This window comes from Salvelinus fontinalis, chromosome 14 (assembly GCF_029448725.1).
Source record: "Salvelinus fontinalis isolate EN_2023a chromosome 14, ASM2944872v1, whole genome shotgun sequence".
Classification (NCBI taxonomy): domain Eukaryota; kingdom Metazoa; phylum Chordata; class Actinopteri; order Salmoniformes; family Salmonidae; genus Salvelinus; species Salvelinus fontinalis.
In genome coordinates, this window is record NC_074678.1 from 34,097,829 (window position 1) to 34,116,289 (window position 18,461).

General features: G+C 45.8%; 1 protein-coding gene across 3 annotated transcripts in view; it reads right to left on the reverse strand.

Annotated features, from left to right (window-relative positions):
* Positions 1-364: 364 nt before the first annotated feature.
* The window catches only part of LOC129810703 (uncharacterized protein C1orf21 homolog), a 31,288-nt gene continuing 13,191 nt past the window's right edge, over positions 365-18,461 (reverse strand). For all 3 annotated transcript variants that reach the window (XM_055861486.1, XM_055861484.1, XM_055861485.1), the window contains 5 exons: positions 14,430-14,559; positions 6,736-6,821; positions 5,371-5,441; positions 4,789-4,849; positions 365-4,516 (listed from right to left, as the gene is read on the reverse strand). In XM_055861486.1, coding sequence (XP_055717461.1) covers positions 4,469-4,516; positions 4,789-4,849; positions 5,371-5,441; positions 6,736-6,821; positions 14,430-14,520 — 357 coding nt within the window. In that variant the 5' untranslated portion in view covers positions 14,521-14,559 and the 3' untranslated portion in view covers positions 365-4,468. The remainder of the gene's footprint in view (positions 4,517-4,788; positions 4,850-5,370; positions 5,442-6,735; positions 6,822-14,429; positions 14,560-18,461) is intronic.

An 18,461-nucleotide genomic window follows, 5' to 3' on the forward strand; every position in this document is an offset into this window, starting at 1 on the left:
TGTGTCCCTGTGAGCGAGAATGTGAATGTGTGTGTGAGTGTGTGAGAGAGTGAGTGATAAACTATAAACTAACACTCAAAACCTGTGCTGGTTTCCAAATTAAACAAATCCATTCCAGTGACTCAAGGTAAGTTGAAAGATCTCAGATTTCGAACATAATGTTATTAGCTATCGATAGTTGTGAGAATACAGTGGTGATGGGGGAGGGGGGAATTATTTTCGACAATATACAGTGGCAAGAAAAAGTATGTGAACCCTTTGGCAATACCTGGATTTCTGCATAAATTGTTCATAAAATTTGATCTTCATCAAGGTCACAACAATAGACAAACACAGTCTGCTTAAACTAATAACACACAAACAATTCTACGTTTTCATGTATTTATTGAACACAATGTGTAAACATTCACAGTGCAGGGTGGGAAAAGTATGTGAACCCTTGGATTTAATAACTGGTTGACCCTCCTTTGGCAGCAATAACCTCAACCAAACGTTTTCTGTAGCTGCGGATCAGACCTGCACAACAGGTCAGGAGGAATTTTGGACCATAAAAGTGTTTCAGTTCAGCAATATTCTTGGGATGTCTGGTGTGAATTGCTCTTTTGAGGTCATGCCACAGCGTCTCAGTCTGGTGGAGGTCAGGACTCCAGAAGGTGTATTTTCTTCTGTTGAAGCCATTCTGTTGTTGATTTACTTCTGTGTTTTGGGTCGTAGTCATGTTGCGTCACCCAAATTCTGTTGAGCTTCAATTGGCAGACAGATAGCCTAACGGTCTCCTGAAAAATGTCTTGATAAACTTGGGAATTCATTTTTCCGTTAATGATAGCAAACAGTCCAGGCCCTGAGGCAGCAAAGTAGCCCAAAACCATGATGCTCCCTCCACCATACTTTACAGTTGGGTGAGGTTTTGATGTTGGTGTGCTGTGCCTTTTCTTCTCCACACATAGTGTTGTGTGTTCCATCCAAACAACTCAACTGTATTTTCATCTGTCCACAGAATATTTTGCCAGTAGTGCTGTGGAACATCCAGGTGCACTTTGGCAAACTTCAGACTAGCAGGAATGCTTTTTTTGGATAGCAGTGGCTTCTTCTGTGGTGTCCTCCCATGAACACCATTCTTATTTAGCTGACACTTTTATGTATAATAGACTTGTCAACAGAGACGTTAACGTGTTCCAGAGATTTCTGTTAGTATTTAGCTGACACTCTAGAATTCTTCTTAACCTCATTGCGCATTCTGCGCTTTGCTCTTGCAGTCATCTTTGCAAGACAGCCACTCCTAGGGAGAGTAGCAACAGTGCTGAACTTTCTCCATTTATAGACAATTTGTCTTACCGTGGACAAATGAACTTCAAGTCTTTTAGAGATACTTTTGTAACCCTTTCCAGCTTTATGTAAGTCAACAATTCTTCCATCTCTTTTGTTTGAGGCATGGTTCACATCAGGCAATGCTTCTTTTGAATAGCAAACTCAAATTTTGTTAGTGTTATTTAATAGGGCAAGGCAGCTCTAAGCAACATCTCCAATCTCATCTCATTGATTGGACTCCAGGTTAGCCGACTCCTGCCAATTAGCTTTTGGAGAAGTCATTAGCCTAGGGGTTCACATACATTTTCTAACCTAGTGTAAATGTTTAAATTATGTATTCAATATAGACAAGAAATACAACAATGTGTGTTATTAGCTTAAGCACTTTGTCTATTGTTGTGACCTAGATAAAGATCAGATCAAATTTGATGACCAATTTATGCAGAAATGCAGATAATTTCAAAGGGTTCACATACTTTTTCTTGCCACTGTATATTGTATTGTCTTGACAATGTCACATTCATTTTGCGCTGGTTGGTTGTACCTGCACGAAAATTCCAGTAGTTTTCCTTCAGAGCTTGTTCTCCAAACATTTCCCAGCACTTTTATTTCAATGATTGATCAAAACTCGTTTGCGCATGGGTCTCTCGCCTCTCTGCAGCAGACATGATGAGCCATATGTTTGGAACATCAAATCGCAATAAAAATCACAGTATCAAATCACAATACATATAGTTCATGACGCCTCAGATGCAATTCTGATATTCAACCACCAGATGGCACAAAGCATCAGTCTTGACCAGAAGGTGTCTACACTCCACTTGTATAAACTGCAACATGGCTTTGGGAACAGTACCAGAGGAAAATCTACTGACTCTTCAATCCAACTGTGATGTCAGCATGAAACGACTTTCCTTACTCTAACTGTTAACCACATACCACCTCTGAGTCACACAGATAGACACCAGTGGTGTAAAGTACTTAAGTAGAAATACTTTAAAAGTACTACTTAAGTAGGTTTTTGGGGTGTCCGTACTTTCCTATTTATATTTTTGACAACATTTACTTCACTACATTCCTGAAGGAAATGATGTACTTTTTAGTCCTTACATTTTCCCCTGACACCCAAAAGTATTTCTTACATTTGGGATGCTTAGCAGGACAGAAAATGGTAAAATTCACACTTATTAACAGACCCTCCCTGGTCATCCCTAATGCCTCTGATCTGGCAGACTCACTAAACACACATGCATCGTTTGTAAATTATGTCTGACTGTTGGAAGTGTGCCCCAGGCTATCTGTAAATAAAAAAACTGTGCAGTCTGGGTTGCTTAATATAATATATATTTTTTTAATTATTCATACTTAAGTATGTTTGAAAACAAATACTTTTAGACTTTTACTCAAGTAGTAATTTACTGGGTGACTTTCACTTGAGTCATTTTCTATTAAGGTATCTTTAATTTTACTCAAGTATGACAATTGGGTACTTTTTCCACCACTGATAGATACACACAGCAGATGAACAGCTCCTGTGTTATTATTTTTAATAGAAAAACAAAAAGTACTGAATCAAATGAAAAAGGAACGATCTAGTAATGATGACAGAATAACGTTCAGGGCTGTGTCTCCCAGGCAACCACACCTCTTTTCCTTTGAATCTCACTTCTCACTCCATGAAAAGGCAGTGTGTGTGTGTGTGTGTGTGTGTGTGTGTGTGTGTGTGTCAACAGAGGGTGACTCCACGCTGCCAGTAAGCATCAATACTGCTGAGTTGAAGAGAAGTGGAGGCTGGGCTACCAATGCAGAGGAAAGAGTAATAAACACTACAAGTGCACATGAATAAGTCCAGCAGCAGAAACCCACAGCTGCTGCTTCCAACATTCACCCAAAACCCTCATCACAGCCTATTAACATACTTACATAACACGCAGCTGAAGAATGACAGGAATACAATGGCATATGTGTTTGTGTATATATATATATATGAGTCTATCTGCATTTGTCTGTCTGTATGAGAGTGTGTCTGTATGTATGTATGAGCGTGCACTTCTGTGTCGGCATCTATGAATATGAAGTTGAGTGTGTTTCACATAGCCAGGGCCTGGTATATTAGTGTTGAAGGTATATTTAAGAGGACAGGTTGTGTAGTGACACAGGAACTCTGACCTATAGAGCTGTAGCCTGCAGGAGGTGATGCACTATGATAGAAGCAAAAAAAACATTAAAATAAACAAAAAATAATTAAATGGATCAACATAATAAAAAAGTCCTTCAAAAAGGCAGGAGTTCAGAGTTTCAAAATAAGCCACTCACTGACTCTTCTTTCTCTTATTAAAATATCTAGGTTTTTCTTTCCCCCCTCCCCTCTCTCGGGTCCTCTGGCCCACTGCAGCAGCGAGCCTCCGTCGTCTGATGGGGGTTATGGAAGTGCCTCCCCCTCCCCAGGACCCCTCTTTCTCTATCCACATCTCTGCTCCTCACAGGCGAAGCACAATAGTAAGGGCCATGGAGGGTGGAAACCAGGAGGGTGTCTCCCAGACTCCCATAATGCTCTTCCTCTGTTCGTCCTCCTTTTCCATGTTGTTGTCATGAGGGGGTGGTATACACAAAGCTGGACCAGGGACCACAGTGCAGTTCACTGGGGTGGTAGTTGGGGTAGAGGGGAGGGTCTCCATAGTCCTGCAGGGCAGTGAGTCCACATATCTGTATGTATGTCTGTCTCCATGTGCGTCTCTCCATAGTCCTGCAGGGCAGTGAGTCCACATGTCTGTCTGTATGTCTCCTCGTTCGTCTCTCCCTCCAGTAATCCACTCAGGGGCCCAATGGGACGACAGCCAAGAGGGGGGCAACCGTCTTTGAGAATAGCTATCCATCGCTCTTTCACACACACACAAAAAACCTACATGCTCACACAGACACATACAGAATCACATACAAAGGCAGTGGAACATACATACGCACACACTCTGGGAGGCTCTCTGTAGGGGGTTGAGGCTCTGGGAGGCTCTCTGTAGGGGGTTGAGGCTCTGGGAGGCTCTCTGTAGGGGGTTGAGGCTCTGGGAGGCTCTCTGTAGGGGGTTGAGGCTCTGGGAGGCTCTCTGTAGGGGGTTGAGGCTCTGGGAGGCTCTCTGTAGGGGGTTGAGGCAGGCCTTGTTTGCTATGTCCCATCCTCTGCCTCCTCTTCCTCTGAACAGTAGTCCTGTCCCTGTGGGCACACCACAGATGAGAGAGATGAGACAGAAGAGAGTGATGAAAGAGGTAGGACAGATAGCATCTCCGTAGGATAAATGGAGAAGTTAGATAAGACAGGGGTGAGTTGATGACTAAAGTAGTCTTTTAAAGTCCTAATCTGAATGCATCTCAATTTGAAGTATTTCCTGCCTGTCAGAGTTGGCTTTTAGCAGCCCCCAATCTCACAGGAGACTGTCTCTTTAAAATGTTCAGGTCCTGCTGGTTGGTCCCCCCCCCCCCCCTCACCTTCTCAATCTTCTCATCCAACATCCTGAAGAACTCCTGCTGGCTCTCTGATGTGTGGATACTGAGAACGAGGGAGGGAGGGAAAGTGAGAACGAGGGAGGGAGAGAAAGTGAGAACGAGGGAGGAAGTTAGAGGGGGGGGAAACGGGAGGCAACAAACACACCACTAGAATTTTCCGTTACACCCCCCACACAGGACACACACACACACAGTTCTAAACCCCCGCTTCGGCAAGAGCCTTCGTGGTTGTGGAGGAATTTGAATAATCATTTTATGGAGTACTCCCAACAAAGGTCTATAATCCAAACGCAAACTAAATACAGCTCCAGCACCCATGCTAATCCACTCACAATGTCACCAAACAGAAACAGAGCCACAATACATGTCTGGAAACAAAAGACACTAGCCACTCAGCTCCCAGCTCCACTATAGTGATAACACACTGATTTAAATCACACTGCCTGATACCATTTATGAATACATATAAAAAGCACAGCAATGATTGTTAAGTAACACCAATGACTAGCTGATAAAAAAAATTATTACACTCACTTTGTCACAAACAAACATGTTTTTACTCACTTTGTCCTGTTGGCGTTGGCTCCAGAGCCTTCTTTGTGCGGTTTCCCCCTGTACTGTAAAGAGGTCTTCTCCTGAAACACACAGATCAGCTCATAGTTCTGACCCGACACTATACACAGAGCCCCCCGAACCCCAATCTTCCCATGTAGTAGACCTGGGGGGAGAGAATCTACCTGCCCCACCAGCCAGGGCCCTAAGGTTGGAAACATCCGTACCCTGCTGTGTTGTGTGTCCTTATGGATAAGTGGACTGACAGGTCTGTGGCTGGAGGTAAGAGTTACCAGGCCCAGCTGTGGCCCTGCTGCTGGGAAGAGACAGGCTGCCTACCCCTGCTGCTGGGAAGAGACAGGCTGCCTACCCCTGCTGCTGGGAAGAGACAGGCTGCCTACCCCTGCTGCTGGGAAGAGACAGGCTGCCTACCCCTGCTGCTGTAGCCTTGGTGCTGGGAAGAGACAGGCTGCCATGTAGATCTCGTGCATGAGAGCCTGGTCTGCCCTGCTCTTGCCTGGACCCAGACGCTGGCTGGGATGCGAAAAGGGACTGACCAGGGGAAAAACCTCCTCACCGGCCTGGATCATTAGAGGTGCTGGCTGTGCTTTGGAGGAGCATGGCATGCCAAGGTTTAGCATGTTTTAAACTAGGAGCTGCCCTCTCCACAGCCTTCAGATCACTCTGCTACTGCGTATGCTCACTACAGGCATTTCATGGATATGCAGCGTCACAAATAAATCTATTTGTTGGTGTGTGCACTTTGACTCTGCAGGATTAAAATGTGCGTCTGTGAGAAACAGTCCCCTGTGAGTAGTTCCCGTTAAGCTTTCTAAAAATAGTCAAAGTCACTTCTGAAAATGACATTTGTTCTGCTGCATGTTTTAAGCCAGCTGTCGCATATGTCAAAACTAATGCGACTATGACGACGGCAGCACATTCACAACAATGGTGGAATAAAGAGACACTGAAATGACAATCAATAGTAGGGTAGGAGTTTCATTCCTCTAGAGTTTTGATTCCTTTCCTTCAATCGTTACCTCATCCAAAAGGGTGTGCACTTTTTCCTGGTTATTTTACAGTGTTTGTAGGAAAGAATAAATCGTAGCTATTGCTCACAAAATATAGGCCATGAAGGAAGGGGTTAAAACAGCCTTTAGTGAAACTCCCACATTCCATACACGCCAACACGTTGTCTCTACCTGCTCGGGAGGCACCATGGCTGTGTGTGTTGGGTTGGGGGGCTTCTGTGGATGTGTGCATTTAGCACAAACACTGTCTGTTTGCATGTGTTGATAGAATGTCAAAGAGGACTGTGTTTTCTGTGTGTTGATGAACAGTCAGACTGCGTGTGTGCGCACGTGGCTCCTCTCTCACCAGGTTCTCCTGGTTGCGTGTGTTCACCCGGTCCTCCTCTCCACGCATGTACTTCACCTCCTCCACTCCCTTCATCTTGTACTCGTCTGTATGGAGAGAGAAAAACAGAGAGAACAGTTAGATAAATAAAACTACTCCTGCATACGAGTGGCACTGCACATACACACAGAGAAACCCCACCCAACAGTGGACAGAAAAACAGGTAACTATATTCCTGAGTAGATATCCAGTTGTCTGATAAAGCAACACACACACAGTATTATCAACTGGATTCTGTGTATTTGGCCCTTTCTCTGAAATAGACTCATATGACTGATAGGAAGGAGTGGGAGGGTGGGATGTACAGTCAGTCTATTTGAATTGTCTCTGCAGCCTGTATGCTGTTCTACTCCTTTTCCTCTCACCGTCCCACACACACTCTATTCATCTCTCCCTCCTCACACAGTCTCACACACTCTATTCATCTCTCCCTCCTCACACAGTCTCACTCACTCTATCCTCTCTTCGTCTGTCTCTGTGCTTCAGTCCCTCAGACGCAGCATCCTCCCTGACACCTGTATCACCTGTGTGTGTGTGTCACACTGTGCGTCATCAGTGTGTGAAAGACATCAACATCAGAGCAGACACCCTAGAGGGCAGACAGGCCTAACTATGAGGAGAGACGGGGGATGGAGAGAGAGAGGGAGGAGAAAGAACACGTCGTTTTCTCTTCTGCTGCCTGGGGAATGTAAACATGCCAGAGCAAAGCAGCCCGCCTGAACACGCCTACACACACTACCTCAAACAACACACAGTGAATCAACCATCAGTCACTGTGGCTTAGTAACAGAGACAGGTAACAGGAGAAAAATGACTAACACTGAGCAGACATTAAAAGGGACATGAATACATTAAGAATTAACCTATAAGGACGGAGGAAAATGACTATATTGCATGTACATTTAAAATAAATCTATTCCCATCTGTTTTCTTTTAGCCTGGTCACAGATCTGTCCAGGTATGTCCTTGTATGGCATGGCAATAACAATAACAGGCAGTTGGCTAAAGCACAGAGATCTGGGACCAGGTTGCCTACATTTGTCCATATTGGAGTGGATGTGTATCAGTGAGTGTGCGTCTCCACTGGCACTGACTGTGACAGACGATGGGGTGAAACAGAGGCGACAGGGCTGCTTGCTTCGTCTTGATGATGATAGGGCCATTTTAGGGACAATGACAGAGAAAGCGATTCTATTTTGAGAAAAACTGATTCTCTAATGTGGACATCTTTCTCATTAGGAGCTGGAGCTCTGTGTCAGCCTTTAAGAGCTGACTGAGTGGCTGTGTGTCAGTTGGAACTAGTGTGTGTGTCAGTTTGCGCATGAGTGTGTGTGTCCATTCCCAGTCGGGCTGAGTGGAGTGGTCAGGGCAGTCTGTCACTCGCTCCTTTCTGCAGTCTGCCAGTCAGAGCCCCCTGCCTGGCCAGGCTGCCTGGCTCCCTCCCGCCGATTGTCCATCTACATAGCAAAACTGCTGCTATGCCAGTCACCACTCACCACCTGAGCCACGAGCACTGCACAATGCTGTGGAATGTCTAGCTGGGTCTAGGACCAAAAGGTTTTTCAACAGCTTTAACCCCCAAGCCATAAGACTCCTGAACAGGTAATCAAATGGCTAGCCGGACTACTTGCATTTTGTCCCGCCCACCCCCACTTTGCACTACTGCTACTCTCGGTTTATCATATATGTAGTCACTTTAACCATATCTACATGTACATACTACCTCAATCAGCCCGACTAACCAGTGCCTGTATGTAGCCTCGCTACTGTATATAGCCTCACTACTGTTATTTTTCACTGTCTTTATTTCTTTACTTACCCATTGTTCACCTAATACCTATTTTTTACTTAAAAATTGCACTGTTGGTTATGTGCTGTAAGTAAGCATTTCACTGTAAGGTCTACACCTGTTGTATTCGGCGCAGGCAACAAATAAACTTTGATTTGATGATGGGAACACCAGCAGCAAGCTAGCTCATTCTCCAATAGAAAGGTGCAGTACTGAGAAACGGATTAACAGACTCGGACCAAAATCAAACTCCTGTTGCAAGTATCAGTTTAGTTTAATCCACTAATAATAAGGCTTGTGCTGACGTGCCTGGACATGCATGCAATAAGCAAGCTAGCTAGCTAAGCAGAAAGCTATGTGACCTGTTAGCAAAGATTACAGATAACTAACCCTTTCATCTGATGTGTTAGCTGATGATGTGTTAGCTACTGCGAGCTGGCTAGATTAGTTGTTTTGAATTTCATCCTGGCTGCTACTTTTTCCAGATCACAGATGACTGAAAATAAGCATCCGTGATCACAAGTCATGACATTGGACCCACTTGCACTGAATAGATGTTAATTTAGATTGTCAAACTAACAGTGCCTATATGATGTCCTTCCATTCAGTTGTGACATGCTGGAGTGATGCTTCTATGCAAATGTTGGTTGATCAGTACGCTAATATACACAAGAGTGTACAAAACAGTAGGAGCACCTTGCTAATATTGAGTTGCACCCACTTTTGCCCTCAGAACAGCCTATATTCGTCGGAGCACGGACTTCACGGTGTTGAAAACGTTCCACAGGGATGCTGACCCATGTTGACTCCAATGCTTCCCACTGTTGTGTCTAGATGGCTGGATGTCCTTTGGTTGGTGGACCATTCTTGATACACACAGGAAACTGTTGAGCGTGAACAACCCAGCAGCGTTGCAGTTCTTGACACTCAAACCAGTGCGTCTGGCTCCTACTACCATACCCGGTCCAAAGGCACTTAAATATTTTGTCATGCCCATTAACCATCTGACTGGCACACACACACACACACACACACACACACACACAGAAGCCATGTCTCAATTGTCTCAAGGCTTAAAAATCCTTCTTCAACCGGTCACCTCCCCTTCATCTACACTGACTGGATGTAACAGGTGACATCAATAAGGGTTCATAGCTTTAACCTAGTCAGTCTATTATGGAAAGGTGTTCCTAAAGTTTTGTCCACTCAGTGTAAGTCCCACATGGAAGACAAACAGATTGTTTGTCATCTGTAGCACAATTGACTCCACTGATCAGTCAGAATAAGCTCAATAACTCAATGTAATGCACACACTCCTATTGAATATGCAATCACCTGTATTGTGAGAGTAGGCTAATGCCATCTTAAATTCACCCAGTTTATCAAGATTTATCATTCAAATAAATAAAATAATTACCATTATGTAGTTAGATTGTTTTTACCAAAAATTGATGTCACTGGGACATTTTGTCACCAACATTTTCCAATTGAATGATATTGAATATCGGCCATCGGCCTCCTTGACCCCCAAAACCGGTATCGAACCTAAAAAAAAAACAACTATTGGTCGTTCTCTACTGCCTGGGTTGGTTACCTAACAATGTACTATGTCAGACCAGGAATCATTATTACTGCCCTACAAGCCCGCCTGGCCAGGTAACAACAATATATTCCACTATTTTCCTAGCCGTATCGAAATGAAAAGGGGCTTATGTGATCTCATACTAGTAGAGACTATTACTCTATTATTACTTACAGCTCAAGTCTAAAGAGGATGTTTCTTATGCACACGTAATCTATACTAAACAAAAATATAAACGCAACATGTAAATTGTTGGTCCCATGTTTCATGGGCTGAAATAAACAATGCCAGAGATTTTCCATACCCACAAAAGCTTATTATTTCACTCAATTTTGCACACATTTCTTTACGTCCCTGTTAGTGCGCATTTCTTCTTTGCTAAGATAATCCATCCACCTGACAGGTGTGGCATATCAAGAAGCTGATTAAACAGCATGATCATGACACAGGTGCACCTTGTGCTGGGGACAAATGTCCACTATAAAATGTGCAGTTGTGTCACACAACACAATGCCACCGATGTCTCAAGTTGAGGGAGCGTGCAAATGGCATGCTGACTGTAGGAATGTCCACCAGACAATGAAATGTTAATTTCTCTACCATAAGCTGCCCCTAACATTGTTTTAGAGAATTATGCAGTACAATCAACGGGCCTCAACCGCAGACCACATGTAACCACGCCAGCCAAGGACCTCCACATCCGGCTTCTTCACCTGCTGGATCATCTGAGATCAGCCACCCAGACATCTGATGAAATTGTGGGTTTGCAAAATTGAAGAATTTCTGCACAAACTGTCAGAAACTCATCTGCACACCCGTTGTCCTCACCAGGGTCTTGACCTGACTGCAGTTCGGCGTTGTAACCGACTTCTGTGGGCAAATGCTCACCTTCAATGGCCACTGGCACGCTGGAGAAGTATGTTCTTCACGGATGAATCCCGGTTTCAACTGTACCGGCCAGATAGATCTGAAGCGACGTGTAAAACAGCATTCCAGTTCCCGCCAATATCCAGCAACTTCGCCTAGCCATTGAAGAGGAGTGGGACAAAATTCCACAGGCGACAATCAACAGCTTGATCAACTCTATGCGAAGGAGATGTGTTGTGCTGCATGAGGCAAATGGTGGTCACCAGATACTGACTTTTTTTATGCACACCTTTTTTTTTTAAAGGTAGAGTGCATTTGGAAAGTATTCAGACCCTTTAACTCTTTCCACATTTTGTTACGTTACAGCCTTATTCTAAAATGGATTAAATTGTTTCCCCCCCTCATCAATCTACACACAATACCCCATAATGACAAAGCAAAAACAGGTTAAGACATTTTTGCAAATGTATAATACTAAAAAAAATGTACTGCGTTAAAGCACCTTTGGCAGCGATTACAGCCTCGAGTCTTCTTGGGTATGACTCTACAAGCTTGGCACACCTTTGGGGAGTTTCTCCCGTTCTTCTCCTCTCAAGCGCTGTCAGGTTGGATGGGGAGTGTTGCTGCACAGCTATTTTCAGGTCTCTAGAGATGTTCGATCGGGTTCAAGTCTGGGTTCTGACTGGGCCACTGAAGGACATTCGGAGACTTGTCCCGAAGCCACTCCTGTGTCGTCTTGGCTGTGTGCTTAGGGTCCTTGTCCTGTTAGAAGGTGAACCTTCACCCCAGTCAGAGATCCTGAGCACTGTTTGGTTTTCATCAAGAATCTCTCTTTACTTTGCTCCGTTCATCTTAACCTCAACCCTGACTAGTCTTCCAGTCCCTACCGCTGAGGAGTGGCTTCTGTCTGGCTACTCTACCATGAAGGCCTAATTGGTGGAGTGCTGCAGAGATGGTTGACCTTCTGGAAGGTTCTCCCATCTCCACAGAGGAACTCCGAAGCGCTGTCAAAGTGACCATCGGGTTCTTGGTCACCTCCCTGACCAAGGCCCTTCTCCCCGAATTGCTCAGTTTGACCGGGCAGCCAGCTCTAGGAAGAGTGTTGGTGGTTCCAAACTTCTCCCATTTAAGAATGATAGAGGCAAATGTGTTCTTGGGGAGCTTGAATGTTGCAGAATGTTTTTGATACCCTTCCCCAGATCTGTTCCTCTACAAAATCCTGTCTCGGAGCTCTACGGACAATTCCTTCGACCTCATGGCTTGGTTTTTGTTCTGACATGCCCTGTCAACTGGGTGTGCCTTTCCAAATCATGTCCAATCAATTGAATTTACCACAGGTGGACTCAAGTTGTAGAAACATCTCAGGGATGATCAATAGAAACAGGATGCACCTGAGCTCAATTTCTAGTCTCCTAGCAAAGGGTCTGAATACTTATGTAAATAACGTATTTCTGTTATCACTGTCATTATGGGGTATTTTATTTGTAATAAATTAGCAAACATTTCTAAAAACCTAATTTCACTGTATGGGGTATTGTGTGTAGATTGTTTTCTTCATCAATGTATTTAATCAGATTTAGAATAAGGTTGTAACGTAACAAAATGTGGAGAAAGGGAAGGGATCTGAATACACCCTCTGTGACCATCAGATGCATATCTGTATTCCCAGTCATGTGAAATCCATAGATTAGGACCTAATTAGGTTATTTAAGTTCAGTGATTTCATTATATGAACTCTAACTCAGTAAAATCTTTGAAATTGTTGCGTTTATATTTTTGTTCAGTGTAAAATCAGTTAGATACGTCCTGAATTACATCATGTAGTGCGCTGCGTGAGGCTTCATTTTGCATTCGCAGTTTTGAATGTGCATTCAACAATAGCCCCATAGCGACTATATATAAACTACAATACAACCAATACACCCACTCACAACAGTCTGGCCAACTACAAAACAAATCGTAAAACTGCAACAAGACAACAAATGACGTGCTAAAGGCAACACAATTAATCAGAAAGTGTTGCCATTTTCTCTCATTCCCCCAGTGTTTGTGTAAAGGAGCTCAGCCTTTCCTGTTGTGTGAGTAAGGTATCGATGGATGGAGGAGGGCAGGGAGCCGTGACCCAATGCTGCGATAAGGGAGAGAGGAAGGAAAGGGAGGGGGAGCGGAAGGGAGGGAGTCATTGAACAGCCGGGGAGGACATGGAGAAGAAGGGAGATGTTTTAATACGGAGAGGGAGAGGAAGGAAGGAAGAAAGAAAGAAAGGACAAGAAAGTGAGGCCCTGGAGAGGAAAGGGAGGAGGAGATAGATGAACCGAGAAGGGAAAAAGAGAATCCTTCATCCACGTCATCTTCTCTCAAGGAATATTTCCCTTCCTCCTCCAATCAAGTGTCACGATGCAGCCATTCCTTAAAAGAAAAAGAGGAGTGACTAATAGAGGGAGGGACAGAGTGATAGGGGGAGGGTCAGAAATTAAGTCAAAAGGAAAAGGAGAGAGAGAGAGGCACAAAGGTCAGACCAATGACTATGGGTCCAACAGAGAGAGGGAGGCCGTGGAGAGAGTAATAGAGTGAGGGAAAGAGTGATAGAGAGTGAGGGAGGAATATAGTGATAGAGAGGGAGAACAGACCGATGCCGCCCGTGGCTCATCATCTGCCATTTCCGGTGTGGGTATTCCAGCGTGTTGCTCCTAATTCTTAAATCGGTCTCTAATCCCTCATCCCATCTCTCTAATCCTAGCCACAGCACCCAACCTGCCCAGCAAGCAGCTATAATTGATGCTGTTAACTAGATACACTTTCTTAACCCTCTCACCATGTCCAAGCTCTAAAACATTAAGTACTAAGAGGACAGAACACCAAAACCACTCAGCTATCCTAGAGGCTACTGCACCAAGTAGTATTCACACAGGGTAGGAGGGAGGAAGAGAATGGGTAACATGACACATATTGACGTTTTCTGAAATCTGCACTGCCCATGTCAGCAACTTGGCATTCATTAATAAAATATATAGCCTGATGTACTCATTTAAAAAAGTCAGACTAAAAAGGTGGAATAGTCAAGCTGCCCTTGTAGAATAGAGATTGGGTATAGAGCGAGACTAGTGGAGAGGTAATACAGATAACATAGCCAACAGGCCAGTGTGTGTGGAGTGGACATGCTATAGATGTGTAATTCTATTTCTACGGGACATGCTACAGATGTGTAATTCTATTTCTACGGGACATGCTACAGATGTGTAATTCTATTTCTACGGGACATGCTACAGATGGGGACGATGTTCTACAGGTAAAGGAAGCCTGGTCAGCAGCTGGTATAGCGTGGAGAGAGATTAGACAGGCAGGTGTATATAGAGACGGCTACAGGTGCGTGCGGCTGGAATGTAGAGGGTGTACTTTATGATACTGTGTACTGACCGGTGAAGAGGTCTCCGTTGCTGTAGGCCTTGCCCCGGCCCTCCTCGTCGCTGGGCACGGCCGACACCTGCTTAGCAGAGGTGCAGCCCATCGCCTCACTCTCTGGCTCCTCTCCTCATCGCACTCTCACCTAGAGACGGATAGAGGAGAGAGTGGTGGAGGTGGGTGGGAGGAGAGAGTGGAGGTGGGTGGGAGAAGAGAGTGGAGGTGGGTGGGAGGAGAGAGTGGAGGTGGGTCGGAGAAGAGAGTGGAGGTGGGTGGGAGGAGAGAGTGGAGGTGGGTGGGAGGAGAGAGTGGAGAGTGGAGGTGGGTGGGAGAAGAGAGTGGAGGTGGGTCGGAGAAGAGAGTGGAGGTGGGTGGGAGGAGAGAGTGGAGGTGGGTGGGAGGAGAGAGTGGAGAGTGGAGGTGGGTGGGAGAAGAGAGTGGAAAGAGAGACAAAGTTAGAGTCCATAGCAGCTGTTGACAAATAATTACATTGGTTGACACAGGCATTGTATTTTAATGATGATTGGGAGAAAGCTACACAATCCCAACCTCTGAGCCTGTCACTGAGGAGAAGGAGTGTCAGTCACACGCACAATGTCACAGGCACAGAGTATCAGACTGTCAGTCACGGTCAATATACTGTCACAGACAGACTATCAGGAACACACACACACTATTGTCACAGGCATAAAGGAAAACACTATCAGAGACACAGCATGGCAGCATCAGCCACCACCAACACCTAGAAACCCACAGCCAGTCAAATAAAAAGAGACAGACACAGATACATACAGAGACAGACACATACAGAGACAGACAGGGATACAGAGGCAGGTCTCCCTCTCTCTCTCGCCGAGTCTGTCTGGGTCTCTCCGAGTCTGTCTGGGTCTGTGTGTGTGTGTGTGTGTGTGTGTGTGTGTGTGTGTGTGTGTGTGTGTGTGTGTGTCTCTCTCTCTCTATGTGCGTCTTTCTCCGTGTCCCTCTCTCCATGTGTCTCAGAGACAGAGACACAGAAAGACAGACACAGAGCGGTCCGACAGACACACAGAGCGGTCCGACAGACACACAGAGCGGTCCGACAGACACACAGAGCGGTCCGACAGACACACAGAGCGGTCCGACAGACACACAGAGCGGTCCGACAGAGAAATAAAAGAGGGTCAGATAGGAAGAAGAATAGAGAGAGAAACAGGTTGGAGAGGTAGAGGAAAAAGGAGAGAGAGAGTAATGGGAGGCCAGAGAATAGATGAGTAGAGAGAAATGGTCCAGAGCATCAAAAGGCTGTTGACACTCCTACTCTGTGTCCCTCCTCTGTGTCCCTCCTCTGTGTCCCGCCCCTCATTTGAAGCTGACAGGAGGACATTGTTTACTTCAGACCCAGCCTTCCTCCAGCCAGCTGTCTGACCACTGCACAAAGCACCAGGTGTGCAGAGAGGAGTGTTTGTCTGTGTGCAGACTGAATAGTGTGAGCGTATGTTATTTGCATGCGTGTGTGTGTGTGTGTGCGTGTGTGTGTGTCTTTCACAGCTTTCTTGGCTAAATAGCATTCATCTTCTGAGGTTGAGGGGAGCTTACACAGGTCTTTGTGAAAGGTCCAGAGAGTGAGAGGGATTCTTCTGGGGGGGGCTAGAGTCACACACACGGCTCTCTCATTGGCAGCAGCCCAATTCTGCCTGACTACAGAGGATGGGTTGGTAACCAACAGAGTCACCTGTGGCCTGGTGGCGAGGCCTACCTCAGTCTCTTATCACTGCAGCCCAGGCTGCCCAGGCACTGTGGACTGCAGCCCAGGCACTGTGGACTGCAGCCCAGGCACTGTGGACTGCAGCCCAGGCACTGTGGACTGCAGCCCAGGCTGCCCAGGCACTGTGGACTGCAGCCCAGGCTGCCCAGGCACTGTGGACTGCAGCCCAGGCTGCCCAGGCACTGTGGACTGCATGTTCGTGTCTGAGTTCGAGAAACTCAATTATGGCTCAGACCATGGAGTCTGGCTGGGCACATTTCTTAAGCGTGCAGACGGGTGTGAGGTAAGAGAGAGAGATAGAGAGAGAGAACGAAAACCTCTAGCTCTCCTCCTGACTGAATCGTACGCCATAAGTGTTTGAAAATCCCAGTTCCAATGAATGGATGTCTAGTTAGGAATCTCACTGTCCTCGATGTGCCATCCTAGCCAGGTCAATAGTGGTGTTTGGGCTGTGTGTTAGTAGAGCACAGCGTTGAGTTTGCACAGAGGGGATGTGGACAATGCAGGCCTGTCAGCTAGGAACAGATGTGGAAGGGTGTCAATGGGACAAGCTTACACTGCCAGCTAAGACCCTGACACAAACCAGATCCAGCACTCACACACACACACTCTCATTTGATGATATCAATACACACACGTTGCAAGGGCAGAGATAGTTAGGCCTAACAAATATGCAGGTTGCAAACCTACTTCTAGTATTCTGCCATTAGGCCTCTCTCTGCATTATACCAAAGGTCTACAACTACTGTATACCTGCTTAAATCATGCTTTTTACTCAAGGGATCAACAAAAAGCTACAAGCCACATTCTAGTGTTTAACCCCACACACAGTCTCAGTCTACCTGCAGGTCTGTGAGTAGTGGAGCTGAGGGGTATGTGTACATGCACAAGCTCCCTGTATATAGCCACATTATTGTTATGTAATTTTCTTGTGTTACTTTCAAATATTTATTTTTACTTAAGTTTATTTAGTAAATATTTTCTTAACTATTTCTTGAACTGCATTGGTGGTTAAGGGCTTGTAAGTAAGCATTTCACGGTAAGGTCTACACCTGTTGTGACAAATAAAATGTGATTTGATTTGCGGAACTTGTGTGCACATGTTTATGCAAGCACGCTTGTACACATACCCCTCAGCTCCACTACTCATAGACCTGCAGGTAGAGTACCGCTCTGTGTGCGTGTACACATACCCCTCAGCTCCACTACTCATAGACCTGCAGGTAGAGTACCGCTCTGTGTGCGTGTACACATACCCCTCAGCTCCACTACTCATAGACCTGCAGGTAGAGTACCGCTCTGTGTGTGTGTACACATACCCCTCAGCTCCACTACTCATAGACCTGCAGGTAGAGTACCGCTCTGTGTGTGTACACATACCCCTCAGCTCCACTACTCATAGACCTGCAGGTAGAGTACCGCTCTGTGTGTGTGTACACATACCCCTCAGCTCCACTACTCATAGACCTGCAGGTAGAGTACCGCTCTGTGTGTGTGTACACATACCCCTCAGCTCCACTACTCATAGACCTGCAGGTAGAGTACCGCTCTGTGTGTGTGTACACATACCCCTCAGCTCCACTACTCATAGACCTGCAGGTAGAGTACCGCTCTGTGTGTGTGTACACATACCCCTCAGCTCCACTACTCATAGACCTGCAGGTAGAGTACCGCTCTGTGTGTGTGTACACATACCCCTCAGCTCCACTACTCATAGACCTGCAGGTAGAGTACCGCTCTGTGTGTGTGTACACATACCCCTCAGCTCCACTACTCATAGACCTGCAGGTAGAGTACCGCTCTGTGTGTGTGTACACATACCCCTCAGCTCCACTACTCATAGACCTGCAGGTAGAGTACCGCTCTGTGTGTGTGTACACATACCCCTCAGCTCCACTACTCATAGACCTGCAGGTAGAGTACCGCTCTGTGTGCGTGTACACATACCCCTCAGCTCCACTACTCATAGACCTGCAGGTAGAGTACCGCTCTGTGTGCGTGTACACATACCCCTCAGCTCCACTACTCATAGACCTGCAGGTAGAGTACCGCTCTGTGTGTGTGTACACATACCCCTCAGCTCCACTACTCATAGACCTGCAGGTAGAGTACCGCTCTGTGTGTGTGTACACATACCCCTCAGCTCCACTACTCATAGACCTGCAGGTAGAGTACCGCTCTGTGCGTGTGTGTGTGTTGTAAAATGCCATGTTCAAAGAGACACACGCTCAGTAGTGTGTGTGAACCTTCTCAAGTGCACAGCTGTGCCAGGAGCTTTCAGCCACCATAGAGCCTGAAAAACT